Raw genomic sequence first — 15,193 nt, 5'->3', positions numbered from 1 at the left:
ATATACTTTTGTATGCTTGTATTTTTTGTACTTTTTATCCTGTATATTTTTAAAATTTTGCACATTTCTGCATTTATATTTCTTTTTTTTTTTCCATAATTTTTAATTTGCAATTTTTCGTAATTTCATCGTGTCACATTATATATATTTTATATTTTTTTTTCCTTTTTTTTTTTTTTTTTTTTTTTTTTTTTTGGTATTAAATCATATCTTTATATTTATAAAAAGAGTAATAAATACATAAAGTATTTTTAAAAAAAAAAAAAAAAAAAAAAAAAAAAAAGGAAAAAAAAATATAAAATATATATAATGTGACACGATGAAATTACGAAAAATTGCAAATTAAAAATTATGGAAAAAAAAAAAGAAATATAAATGCAGAAATGTGCAAAATTTTAAAAATATACAGGATAAAAAGTACAAAAAATACAAGCATACAAAAGTATATATATATATATATGTAAGAATAAAATATATCACAAAATGAAAACAAAAAACATAAGAGCCGTATAAAATTATGGAAAATTTTAATTATAAAATTATTTATGTAAATAAATGAGTTTCCTTTTCCATATAAACAAAATGAAAAAAAAAAGGTATACACTTATATGCTAATTTTATTTTTTTTTCTAATTAGTGTACCTGATTTTATCTTTTTTTTTTTCTTTACTTTTTCTTTTTTTTTTTTTTTTTAATAAATAAGAAATATTCATGAAATAATTCTGATGACCATTATTACAATTAAAAATATAATAAGAATGAGAACATTTTAAATGTCTTAATTTTGTGTATAAAAATTTAAATATGAAAACAAAATCCCTTATTTAGTTTTTCTGTTCATTATCACTCTGGTTTATTATAATATTATTTTTATCATCATTTTTACTATTATTTTCTTTATCTTTACTACTTTTATTTTCTTCTTCATTTTTTATTTCATCTATGTTTGAATTTTCACTTAGTGAACATAATGTCAGTGGTAAATGATGTGAAACAAAAAAGGAAGTGGGTGTTTTAAATGATTCAGCATTGATATCCATTTTATTAGATTTTAATTTTTCAAAAAGTTTTGAAAACATTACATTTTCATTCAAATCTTGCATTGATCTTAATTGATTTTTTACATCATCATTTGATATCATTCTTCCTTCAATAAGCTTAGCAAATGAATTTAAATTTACTTCTACTTTATTTAAATAATCTAATAATCCAATTCTATGTTTTATTCCTTCAATAATCTGTGAAAAAATAAAAATAATTAAAATGTTATGTTTTTATATTCTAATATATATATTAATATAAATTTTTTTTTTTTTATTACTTTTTTTTGTATTAATTTTTTCTTTTGTCTATTTTCATCTTTCCATTCTTCTCTTATTTGATTTAAAGAATATTCTATATCCATATCCCACTTTATATCCTTTAATAAATGGAAAAAAAAAAAAAAAAAAAAAAAAAAAAAAAGTTTAATAACATAAATATATATTTAAGTTACAATAGTTTTACTTTATTTATTTTTTATTTTACTTGAATTATATTCATTATTGTCATATTAGAAGGATCAAATTTATTTTCTGCCGTCTCTCCAATATTTGGTATAATTACATCATCTATATTTACATCTAATTCAATATTTGCTTTTTTTATTTCATCAAAACTTAAGTGAAATTCATTTACTGTTTTTTCTCCGTATAATGATATAAGTGAATTAATCATATTATTAGGATCTATATTAATTGATTCTAAAATTTCACAAATTTTGTTCCATTCTTTTATTAATAAATTCATACATTCACTTTGTTTTTCCCAATATTTACATATTATATTATGTTCTTCTATTTTTATTTCTTTTTCCTTTGTACTCATTTTAGATTTTATAGTTTCTTCTCTTTTCTACAATAAAAAATATATATATATATATATATGTTTATATATTTTAATTATTTGTATTATATCTTTTAAATGTAATAATCAATTCAAAATATATATATGTCTTTTTTTTTTTTTTAATTTATGTTAATCTAATAATTAATTTATTATAAATATTTTATTAATTTTTTTTTTTTTTTTTTTTTTTTTTTACTAATTCATCATCTTTCGAAGGAGCTAAAGCATTTGCCTCTGAAAATTTTTTTTTTATTTCCGAATTTATTTGATTTCCTAGTAATGCAATTAATTTTAAAATCATTTTTTTTCTTTTCTCATTAAAAACTTCTTTTATTTCAGCTCTTTCCATACTTTTTGTAATGAATTTATAGTAATTATTTGAAACCTATAATAAAACATTTTTTTGATATATGCAAAATAATTATTTATTTATTAAATTATTTATTTATTTATTAAATTATTAATTTTTTTTATTGCTATTTTATAATTACTGTATGAGCTAAACTTAAAAGTTTTGCATTATTATTTTGTCCAACTAATTGTGAATAATCTAATGGTTCCATATAATATTTTTCAAAAGGATTAGGTATGTCATATTTTTCTAATAAACCAGTAACATGTTGAATTTTTTTTAATTTAATTTCAGTTGCTTTTTTAACTTTACTTGAGTCTAAAACAATTTTTTTATTTGAATCTTTTTTTTTCTCATTTTTTGATTTTATTTTGGATTCATCAAATATAGATGCTCTTCTTTTTTCCGTAACGTTTTTATCAATTTTCAAATTTTTTAATTCTTGTGATAATATATGATCTTCTATTTTTTTGTTTAATTCTTTATTTTTATCTGTGTTATCTTCATTTTGTGATATTGTATTTTTTTTATCTTCATTTTTAATTATTGACTTATTATCATATTCACTGTTTGATAATTTAAATTTTACACTTAAAGATGAACCACTTTTATTTCTTAATGAAGTTCCTCTGATAATTGATTTAAGCTACAATAATGGAATATATAAATATATTTAATAAATCAAATCTCAAAAAAAAAAAAAAAAAAATAATATATATATATATAAATTAAATGTGCAATGTTACGTTTTTATCATTTTCTGCTCCGTTTAATGATTCCTTTGATTTCTCTAGAGATTCTTCAAAAAAAAAAAAAAAAAAAAAAAATAAATAAATAAAATAAAATAAAAAGTATAATAGAACAAATATTACGATTTATACATTTCATATAATTAAAATGTTATTTTTAAGAAATTCTTTCTTATACCTTTTAACGATTCATCAGATATAGGAACAACACATGATGCTATATTTGGAATTTCATCATTTTTTTGATGATAATTAGTGGTTATTATATGTTGTTTTACACTCATATTTGGATTAACAAAAAGAGGGGATGGAGACTGTAAAGTGACATGTGTAATATCATCATATTCAGCTACTTCTACTACTGATTTAGGTATTAATGCATATATTTTTTTATCTAAATTCTTATTTTTCGATAAAGCTTTTAATGCATAAGGATCAACTTTTTCATTTAGAGGAATTGCTGTACTATACATATCAACTAATGATTTATCATAATCTACTTTTTTTTTTTTTTTTTTTTTTACTTGTTTCTTATTTTCAGCTGGGAGTCTAATTATTGTCAATGAACCTTTTTCTATATATATATAAAAAAAAAAAAAAAATTGAAAGAAATAATGAAATTATAAAAAATATAAACATAAATCTATTTTTTTTTTTTTTTTTAAGCTTTATATATATATATGTATATTTTATTTTCGAAAATATATATTCGTTTTAAAAAGTTACCATTTTGAGAATCATACAAATAATTATTTGGATAATTTCTCATATCCTCATGTTTTTCCATATCTAAATAAAAACATTAAATTTATATATATATATATATATTTATATTTAAGTATAGGAATTATTATTATTTCTAAGAGTAAATACCTGAATACTGTGAATTTATATACATATCATTTCTATAATCGTCATAAGATTTTCTATCAGATGTATTATCAATATTTTGATAACATTCAGATGAATAATTTTTAAAAGCATGAACATTCTGATTATTTTTATAATTTTCTTTTGTTGAATTTATTATGATATCATTGCAAGGTCTTTTAATATTCCTTTCATTCAAATATTTATAGTTAACTTTTTTGTTATAATAATTTTGATCATTTCTTAAATATCCCTGTTCCATTTGTAATTCATCATTCATGTTTTCATATAATGTATTATTATCATAAGAATCTGAAGAATCATATCTATTGTACTCTTCTTCATTTATTTTACCATAATTCATAACATTTTTATTTAAATAATTTATCTCCATGTTTTCTGTATTTTTTGTTTGTTTTCTTAATTGTTTATCGTCATATTTAGGTGAACTATATTGATTTATATTACTTTTATAATCTCTTGAATTATCTATTATATTTCCCTTAGATATTTTATTTTCATTCATTATATTTTCAGTTCTATTATCATAAACGATATTATTAATGTTATCATTCCCAAATTCAGGAGATGACTTTCCATTTTCGATTTTCTTATATTCATAATTTTTTGTAATAGGATCATTTTCTCCTTTATCTAAAAATCTTTGTTTATCCATTACATTATTATTAACACTTTGTATATTATCTTTTTTAAAGGAAGGTTTTTTATTGCTTTTTTTTAAATTATATTCATATTCTGATGAATACGTAAACTCTCTTGAAGCAGTTTTGTTATCTAAGTTTTGATCGATAGCACCATTATTAGTTCCCATATATTTATTCTCTTGTTTGATATCATTTATAGGCATTTTTTTTTCTTCCATATATTCCATATTATTTTTTGAATTACCTTCTATATTGTTATCTTTTCTTGAATTTAAATTGGAATCTAAAAAATTTGGAGCAAACTTCTTTTCATAATTATTTTGATTAGAGTAGTTAGAATCAATTGTACTTAATGACAAGTTATGATATTCTTTTTTTCTATTTCCATCTTTGTCTACTAAATTTTGATTCGGAAGAAGATTGGATTCTTTTTTTAAGGAAGAATAGTTTTGATATTTATCTCTTATATTAGAATTATGGTACATTAATAAATTGTTGTTGTTTATTCTTTCTTCATTGAGATCTTCATTATATTTATTAAGGTTTCCAACTTTTTTTGAAGGTAGCATAACATTTTTATCTTTCGGTATAAATGAAGATCCTACATTTATTATACCTTTTTGAATATTTTTGTTTCTTTGATATTCATTATTCACATTAGTTATTCTATTATCAGTAATATTACTATTTTCACAAAAATCTTCATCATTTAAATCCTCTTTTTGAGTGTCTTTTTTAAAAATTTCCTTATTAATATTATTATTATTTACTTCATTCATATTTCTATGATAGCTCATATCTCTTTGTATATAAGGAGATGGTAATGGTATCATAGAATCACTTAATTCTGTTTGTAAAAATTTTTTTTGATTTCTGTTTATCTTAGAAAAATTTAAATTCATATTATTTTCATTACTTACATAGTTATAATCACTATTTTTTTGAAATAGTATACTTTTTTGATTGAAATTATCGTAATTATCATTATTGTTTCTACTACACTCATAATTTTGTTTCTGATTATTTGAAAAACACTCAATATTACTTGATTTTTTATTTTTTATTATCATCTCTTTATTTGAAAGTGTTTTGTAATCATTATAATTTCTTTGTATATTATTATTGTTGTTATTATTAATATTTGCATCATTATAAGTGCAATTAGAATTTAGGTTATTTTCTTCATTAAACTGTTCTAATCTTCTAAATTTAGATCTATCTTTTGCTATACTATCATCAAAAAACTTTCTCTCCAAGTAATTTTTATTTAAATTTTCATTAATCTTAGAATTCTTTGGTTTCATATAATCTTGTTCACTATTATTGTTAATGTTTAATTTATCATAATATATTTTTTTTTTCATATCTGTATTATTATATAATTTATTTTTTACCATATTTTCTTTTTCTATATCCTTATTGTTTATATCTTTATTATTTTTATAATTATACATTATTTCATTAGTTATTTCTTTTCTTCTGTTTCCATTATTAGGAAAATTTTCATTAATATTAGAGTTATGCTCAATGGTGTCCTTAAAGGAAAAAATTTTTTCTGCTCTACTTTTTTTTATATTTAAAATGTCATTTACATCTTTACTTTCAATATTTGAAAAATGATTTCTATTATAATTAGGCATAGTGATATGTTTTTCATTAAAAAAGAAAACATATATATATATACATACATATATATATATATATATATATATATATATATATATATATATTTTGAATATTAAAGTATTATCTGTATATAATTTTTTCTTTTTAAAAAATTATTAAACTTATGTCATTTAATAAAAGCACATATATATATACATATATACATTTCTGTATATTTTTTTTAAATAATGTATCACTAAACAAAAACGGTTAAACAAATGAAAGAATTTTATAAAAAATTATGAAATACAGAAATTTTTAAAATTTAAAATTTCATTTACATTTTAAAGAAAAGTATATATATGTATATTTGTATGTATAATTATATATTTATAACATTTATGTATTTTATGTATTTATATTTTTTTTTTTTTTTATTTATTTATTTTTTTTTTTTTTTTTTGTATCATTTGTTTATCAAAAACATTAGTTTCATTTTGATATAACAAGACATAATAGCATAATTTAAAATGTCAACTTTTTTTATCTATAAAATCTTAAAAAAAAATTTAATATCTTCAATAAATATTTATATATATATTTATATAATATATATATATGTATATTTATATATATATATATATATTTATATATGTATATATATATATATATATAGATATATATATATATATATATTTTTTTTTTTTTTTATCTAAATTATATATATAAATATAAATTAATGGAAATTTTTTTATTTTTATTTTTCCACTGAGATTCTGTTAAAAATTATTTTAAAGATTTTGAAGTATAATAAATGTATTTTCATTAAAAAAAAATTTACAAAAATTAAAATGTAAAAAATAATATTTCGAAAAAAAAAAAAAAAATAACTTGTTAATATTATATCAAATCTTTTAATAAATAATCATTATATAAATGAGAAATATGAGAATATATTATTTATATATTTAATTTTATTTTTTTTTTTTATTATGCGCTAAATTTTTATTATTATTATTATTATACGTATATAAATATATATATAAATATTTTTTTTTTTTTTTATGTGTGTGTGCAATAGATTATTGTCAGCGTATTTTTGTTCATTGGACACTTTAAATTTTAGAAATATATTCCTAAAGAATATATATAAATAAATTATTAAATAAAAAAAATATATTGTTCAAATTATTTAATTTTTTCTTAAATAATTTCTACTTAATATCATGGGTAATATGTTTCTTTATTAATATATTTATTGGTTATTCGAAAGTGCGTTTATTTTTATTTTATACAAATATACAAATTTTCATTAAGTGAAATATTAAAATAATTTCATATTAAAGGTATTTTATTAGAATAAATTTTTATAATTATTTTATAATTATTTTATCATTGTTATTATAATTTTTAATTGTTTGTGAGGAGAATTATCAATTAAAAATTTATTAATATTATTTATTAGAACAAATTAAAAAAAAAAAAAATGATGCAAAGTATTCAAAAAGAATGTAATAATAAAAAAAAAAAAAAAAAAATAGCAATATTCTAAAAACTAAAAAAAAAAATTCATATTAATAAAAATTAGAAACTTATAAAGTTTTAATAAAAAGAATTGTAAATAAAATAGTTTTAAAAAATATCTATATATTAAAAATATGTTTTCCTTATTCCAATTTTTTTTAATTGATCTAAATATTCTAAACTTTTAAAACTTGGTATAAAGCCATAATATTTATGATTGTTCTGACAAAAAAAAAAAAAAAAAAAAAAAAATTTAGACATTTTTTAATATATATTTATTTTTTATGCTATGTAAATAATGGAATATATAAAAGAATTCAATGATAAAATAAAATATATGTAATAGAAAGAGTATAAAATGTAAATGAAGGTAATAAATATATAAATAATAAGTTGTATTTAAGTGTGACTATTCTAAACTACATTATTAAGGAACAAAACAAAAGTATTGATAAAAAAAAAAAAAAACAATTTTTAATAAAATATATAATAAAAGTATATAAATTAAACCCTATATATTTTTAAACAAACAATTTTGTTTACTAGTTTTGATATGTATATATATATATATATATGTATATATATTAATTTTATTTAATTCTTCTATTTACCGAAAAAATTAAATCAACAAAATTGAGTACTTTAATTTTATAATTTTTTAAGGAAGATTTTTCAAATTTTTCTTCAATAGTTTTTTTCAAATCTTCTAAGTCAAAAAATAATGGTATAATATTTTTTGAGTCACGATGTATATATAATCCTTCTACATAAAAAACTGGAAATATTAAGTCGCTTTTTTTTTTAAAAGACAAAAAAATTAATGCATTTTGAATTTGTTTTTTCGATGGAATTAATTTCCAATATATATTATTTTTTTTTATATCTTCATTTTTCTTTTCCATTGTTTTTAAAAGCAAAAATTCTTTTATTAAATTATATGCCTTTTCCATACTAATACTATGAATCTTTATATTGCTAATATTTTTTATACTATTATTTTTTGTGATTTCATTCAACATACTTTCTGCATCATGTGGACATAAAAACAAGTAACAAACTTGTTTATCATTTTCTTGAAATATGTATGGTGAATTATTATAATTTGTTAAAATATAAACTGGTATAACATTTAATTTTTCTTCAATAGATCTTTCATGATACTTTTTTTTCCAAAAATAAAAATTTATTCCATTTCTAAACAAACTCAAGTTACGTCGAAGAAGTTTCTTTTTGTATATATCTTCATTTGAAACTAAAATATTAAGACATTTTTTAGGATGATTAGTTGATTTTAATGCTTTTACAGTATTTAATAAATATATACATAAAAAAAAAAAAAAACACATTTTATAATATAGGTTATTTCCTATTGTTTATAATATTTTTAATCTTATATATATATTTTTTAACTTTTTTTCAAATCATAATGTATGGATTTAAAAATTAATTGTAATTTAAAAAAAAGTTATATTTTATGAATATTATATTTTCATTACGTAGAAGTGTTTTTACATTTAAGTTATCCTATGAATATTTGTTAAATCACATCTTTAATTTAGCTAATTTTAATTTTATATATTTTTTTTTTTTTTTTTTTTTATTCTAAACTTGAATTTTTTCTATTAAAAATTTTGTCATTTTAATAATTATCAATTTTATATAATATGCCTATTTTTATCTTCAACTGATTAACATTTTGTTTTTTTTATTATTTATAAAAAGTAAAATTATAAAAAAAAAGCATCGATCAAATAAATATTGTGAACATTATATTTTTCTCGTACTTTTTTTTACTTAATATCATACACTGCCTTTTTCAGATAACAGTATTTACAGATATATATATATATATAAACAATCAAAGTGTTCTAGTTTTATTAATACTCTTATATATATTTAGTTTATTATTTGAAATTATTTTTTTTACTAAATGTATATGATTATTTTTATTTTTTTTTTTTTTATTTAAAGTCCACTGTTTTTTTAAAGGTTCTTTTAGTATGAATTTCACACCTATCTGTTTTTTCTAATAAAGAATAAATACATGTACTCAAAATTTTATAAAAGTTATATATAAAAAGTTTTTATGAAATATAAACGCATATAGAATTTATAATTATACAACATATCTAAAAAGAAAGAAAAGAATACATAAAAAATGAATTATGCTTTTAAATAAAAGTTATATAAAAATAAATAGTTTAGTAAAGAAAAAAAAATTTATAATTCTATGAAAAAAAATGTTAGACTTTTTTATTAAGATAGATACCAATGATAAATTAACAAAATATGTGTTCGAAAAATAAGAGATACAAAAATTAGTAAAATAAAAAAGTAAAAAAAAAAAAAAAAAAACATTCAATAAATTTAAGTAAAATTATGGTTATCTATTTTGGAAAACGGTAATAATATTTTTCCTGGATTCAATGGATCTTCAACACATTGTCCGTTTTTCCTTAACTTTGTACCTTCTAAAATTTTCTATAAAATATATATTATATATATATATACTTATTTATTTATGGGTTTATTTGTTTAATCATTTAAATAATTTAATATTTTTAAATGATTTATATAAATAAATGTGTAATTATTTAGACATTAAAAAAAAAAAAAAAAAAAAAAAAAAAAAATACACGAATTTTATAAATATTATTCATATGTATAATTTAATTTATAAATATATGTTAAAAAATTTTCAATACCTCATGCAAGTTTCTGTCAATTGGGTAAAAAAACATAGTAAAACAAATTATTAAAAATGTGATAGATATAAAACCAGCAAACGCAGATCTGATAGCCCATGTTAATTTTTCATTTGCAGCATTTTTTGAATTATCGTAACCGAATAGATTTATATAATATAAAGAAAATTTTAAACCAATTCCAGCAATTAGATTTGCAAAACACATAAAAAAACCTGAATATTTAGCATCATTTCTTATACCATTCAAAAATTCATCATAATCAATAACATCAGCTTTCATAGCTTCAGGTGTAGAAAAAAATGACCCAACTGATAATCCTCCAATAATACAAAAAAAAAGAAATAATTTTTCTTCATTTTTCTTAACAACAAAAGAACAAGTAGTTAATGAAAAGCATAATAATCCTGAAGATAAAATATATTTCCATTTCTTATTGTTAAACGAAAATATTTTGCTCATACATATCCAAAAAGGGATCCCTATGATAGCTGAAGTTGTAAAAAATAAGGGAGACCAATTTATTAAAAAAGTAGATTCAATTACATATCTGCAAAAATATGGTAATAACATTGGAGACACTGCACCAGACAATAAAGTGAATGAGTAAGCTGTAAGGAGTAATTTGAAAGGCTTATTTTTAAACATATTTTTTATTATTTTATAATTATTTTTAAAAGAATTATTTCTATCTAGCATATCCGAATTCCATAGTTCTTTTGATGATCCATTATCTTTTAATACTACTAATGTTATAAATATGCCTATTAAATATAATATACTATAAATTAGTGTTATTATGAACATTTGCTTTTTCACATTTTTTATATTGTCATCTAAAAAGGAACCTAAAATACCATTCAGTAAACCGCATGATGTTGATCCAATAACTGATACAGCTGATGTTAACAACTTTTTTTAAAAAAATTATATATACAATTATTATTTTTTATTGTAGAATAATTATATATATATATATATATATCATGGTATTTTCTTAAAAAATATTTTGCTTTTTATATTAAAAGTTAAAAAAGAATCTTTATTCAAAATTTTATTATTACTTGTAATTTTGATCTCTCATCATAATCATAGGTTAATTGAGAAGCCAATGAATGATGAGCTACTTCACTACACCCCCAAGACATACCAAAAATTATAGACAAAATATATGACCATAATTTTAAGTTTCCTATTGAATTTATTTTTATAGGAGGGTTTAGTAATAAAAAAAAAGAAACTAATAAGAGAAAAAAAATAATGAGAAAAATGCATAGAAAAAAAAAAAAAAATTTAAAAAACACATAAATTATGAAATACAAAAATATGAAATATAGAGAATTATAATTTTATATTAATTAAAAAGTACTTGCTTGAAAAATAGAGGAAACTAATAAAAAAGGTTTTCTTTTCCCGTATGTTTTAAAAATATTTCCTTTAGATATATCACTAATGCAACCAAATATAGGTTCGCTAAAAGCATATGTAAACATTAAAGTTAAATGAACATTTCCAACAGTTTCTTTTAAAAAAAAGATATATATATATTTATATATCTTTTTTGTAAATTATTTTAGTTTTTATTTTTTTTTTTTATCATACTAGCACTAAGACCTATAATATCTGTATAAAAAAAAGAGGCATATGTAGTTGATATTAAATTCATTCCACCTACTCCAATCATAGGACAAGCAAAACTAAATATAGTAGCCCATTTCAATTTTTTTCTTTTTCTTATATTTTTAAAATCTTCATAGTCTGAATCTAATGTAGTTAATTATTTTTTAAAACATAAATTAATCATCATATAAAATTAAATTTACATACATATTATAATTATATATATTACACTTGCATATTATATATGTTTAATTTTTAAAAATCTTAATACTATACATGTTGAGTAGCTTGGTGGAGAATTATTTGATAAAAGTTTTTCCGAAGCATTATAAATTTCCTTTTCATTTATATTTTTTTTTTCATTAAAATTATAACTATTTTTATCATTTATTATTTCAGAACTATCCTCATTCACATTTTTATTAAAATAATTTTCTACATTTTCAATATTATGGTTTATCATTTTTTTATATTCTCTTATTTCTTCTTAGTGCTGGTTTTAATCTTTATTTAATTATTTATATTATATTCTTATCAATTTTATCTATTTTACTCTTATTTAAGTGTATATTATTGAAAGAATTGCAAAAAAATATATATATATTATTTAAGCAAATCAGTTATATATATATATATATATATATATAATCAGTTTAAATGAATCATATAAATAAATGAATAATTTTTTTATTGTCTAATATAAATAAGCAGAATAATATTAACGCAAAAATATATATAATTAGAAAAATAAAATATTTTACAATAAGATTAAAATTGAGATTAATTTTTTTAATTTAATAATTAAATGTGCTAACAGTCTTAAGTAGTTAAAATATGTTATTTCATTATATAAATTATATATAATAATTATATGTAATATTTATAAAAACAATTTATAATATATATAGGTATAATATTTCTTTAATAATTATTTCTAAAGTAAAACATTCATAAAATAGCTACAAAAGATAAAAATCAATAAAAATCTAATATTAAAAAAAAAAAAAAATAAATAAATAAAGTATAAAAATTATCAAAATGTCTAAATTAATATCTATTTTAATATTTATAAAAAAAGACTTTTTTACATTTTTATACATGAACACCATAAGATGCTATTTTTGTATAAATTATTCATTTTTTTTTTTTTTTTTCATATATATATATATATATATATATATATATATATATCTTTATAACTTAAAGTTCAAAAGTTGTCAAATAGATAAATGCATTGTAGTCATTCTAAAAATAAAAAGAAAAATTCTTTAAATATTTTTTTTTTTTTTTTTTTGCCTTTCTTTTATTGTAGAAAATTTTTTTTAAAATGGGCTTGTGTTATTACTAGTACTTTTTAGAAATAAATTTTTATTTTGTCTTGTATTTAAATAATGAACATATCTTAGGAGATACACAAATATATTCTTATTTTTTTAACTGAAAAAAAGAACATATCTAAAAAGTAGTTTTTTTTTTTTCTTCTTTCTAGAACATTGCACACATTATTGTTTTTGTTGTTTAAGATTTTTTAAAAAAACTCTAAAGACTAATTTTTACTCTTTAAAAAATGTATTTTTTCATTTACCTACTTACGAAATTATATACTATATACATATTTATATAGATGAAGTATAATAGGTAACATATTAAACACATATTTAACTTGTATTCATTAACGTATTTCTTTAATTTATTTTGTGGTTTTTTTTTTTTTTTTTTTTTTATTTTAAAAAGAAACAGAAAAAGAAAAAACAAAGAAATTAAGGATTGAAAACAATTTTCTATTTTATAAATGTGAATAATCAGTAAGTGAAGAACTTTTAACAAAACAGTTTTATGATTTTTCCTTAAAATATTATTCAGACGTAAAATATAAAAAATATGGATAAATATATTACGTATTTTAAAAAATTTTTCTTTTTTTTTTATTTTACATTTAGTAATTTTAAAATATCTATAAGAATATAATATTTATTTCTTATCTTAAAAATTTTCACTCATATTTTCAAAAAGCCTATATAAAAGAAATCATAATAAAAATTTAAACTAAAAGAAATTTAATATAAATATTTAAAAAAAAAAAGAATAGTTAAATTATAAATTAATAGTAAAGTTTTTTAAAATTAAAAAATAACAAAATATAGATTATGGACTCTATATTTATTTTTTGAAATAAAAAAAAAAAAAATCTTTTTATTTATAATATTTCAACAAAAAACATTTCAAAAATAAAATAGTTCTTATTTAATTTTTTTTTTTTTTTTTTTTTTTGTATCCTTCTTAATATACAAAAAATAAATACCAATATTTACTTTTAACTTTATTATTTTTTAAAAATTTTAAAATAAATATAAAAAAAAGTATGATTTATTTTACTCTAAAATTTATTTAAGAAAATAAGTAAAATAATTATTAATATATTTAAAATAAATTTACTAATGTTTTTAAAACAAAAATAATTATACAAATATTTTTATATTATATAAAAATTAAAAACAAAAGCAAAAAAAAAAATATGTCTTAATAATTTTTTTTTTTTCCTTTTTAATTAAAAACATTATACTATAATAAAAATTGATAAGCATTATATTTTAAAATTTGTTTTAATGTTTGTTATAAAGTTTTTTAATATATTTTTCACTTTGTACTATTTTATAAATTATAATGTGGTTGAAAGCTTATCTAGACAAAATTTTAGTCTCCATAATAATATCCCTCAAAGAATAAGTAAAAATTTTCTTATTTCAATAAAGAATAATAATATATCAAGTAGATATTTTCGGAAGAATAATTATTCTTTTATTCATTTTAAAGAAAAGAAGTTACCACATCTTTTATGTTTTCATAGTGAAGACTGCGAATACTGCAATAGCATGGAAAAGCTATTAACAAAATTAAAAGAAGAAGAAAATATTAAATTTTTAAAATTAGAAATGTATGAAAATTCTTATAATTTTGAATTATTACAACAACTAGATCATAATAATTTATGTGGTGGTTTACCATATTATTATAATTTAAAAACTCATTACAACATCTGTGGTGCAACAACTTACAAAAACTTGAGAAATTGGGCATTAGATAAAAAATGCAAGTAAGGCATAAATATATTTTTTTCTATTTTTATATTAATTGTTTTTTTATATATATGTGATTTCAATTTATTTAGCATTTTTTAAATTCACTTTTTTTTTTTTTTTTTTTTTTTTTTTTTTA

General features: G+C 17.3%; 4 protein-coding genes across 4 annotated transcripts; 1 reads left to right on the top strand and 3 right to left on the bottom strand.

Annotated features, from left to right (window-relative positions):
• Positions 1 to 824: 824 nt before the first annotated feature.
• Positions 825 to 6,163, bottom strand: PGAL8A_00076700 (conserved Plasmodium protein, unknown function; the record flags this gene model as incomplete). Its single annotated transcript, XM_028670055.1, has 9 exons — positions 825 to 1,238; positions 1,322 to 1,420; positions 1,528 to 1,893; positions 2,084 to 2,272; positions 2,379 to 2,885; positions 2,986 to 3,038; positions 3,167 to 3,562; positions 3,715 to 3,777; positions 3,862 to 6,163. 9 exons carry the CDS (start codon positions 6,161 to 6,163, stop codon positions 825 to 827), a joined length of 4,389 nt encoding a protein of 1,462 aa, XP_028525883.1.
• A 1,806-nt stretch (positions 6,164 to 7,969) lies between these two features.
• Positions 7,970 to 8,998, bottom strand: PGAL8A_00076600 (apicoplast TIC22 precursor, putative; the record flags this gene model as incomplete). Its single annotated transcript, XM_028670044.1, has 2 exons — positions 7,970 to 8,071; positions 8,264 to 8,998. 2 exons carry the CDS (start codon positions 8,996 to 8,998, stop codon positions 7,970 to 7,972), a joined length of 837 nt encoding a protein of 278 aa, XP_028525882.1.
• A 1,021-nt stretch (positions 8,999 to 10,019) lies between these two features.
• On the bottom strand, positions 10,020 to 12,440 carry PGAL8A_00076500 (sugar transporter, putative; the record flags this gene model as incomplete). Its single annotated transcript, XM_028670033.1, has 6 exons — positions 10,020 to 10,133; positions 10,358 to 11,269; positions 11,422 to 11,597; positions 11,727 to 11,879; positions 11,966 to 12,115; positions 12,254 to 12,440. 6 exons carry the CDS (start codon positions 12,438 to 12,440, stop codon positions 10,020 to 10,022), a joined length of 1,692 nt encoding a protein of 563 aa, XP_028525881.1.
• A 2,143-nt stretch (positions 12,441 to 14,583) lies between these two features.
• PGAL8A_00076400 (conserved Plasmodium protein, unknown function) lies at positions 14,584 to 15,075 on the top strand (the record flags this gene model as incomplete). The annotated part of the gene is made up of 1 exon (XM_028670022.1): positions 14,584 to 15,075. One exon carries the CDS (start codon positions 14,584 to 14,586, stop codon positions 15,073 to 15,075), a length of 492 nt encoding a protein of 163 aa, XP_028525880.1.
• Positions 15,076 to 15,193: the final 118 nt, after the last annotated feature.

The sequence above is a fragment of the Plasmodium gallinaceum genome, assembly GCF_900005855.1.
Source record: "Plasmodium gallinaceum strain 8A genome assembly, contig: PGAL8A_v1_53, whole genome shotgun sequence".
Taxonomy (NCBI): Eukaryota; Apicomplexa; class Aconoidasida; order Haemosporida; family Plasmodiidae; genus Plasmodium; species Plasmodium gallinaceum.
This window is presented reverse-complemented; position numbering and strand designations above follow the sequence as displayed.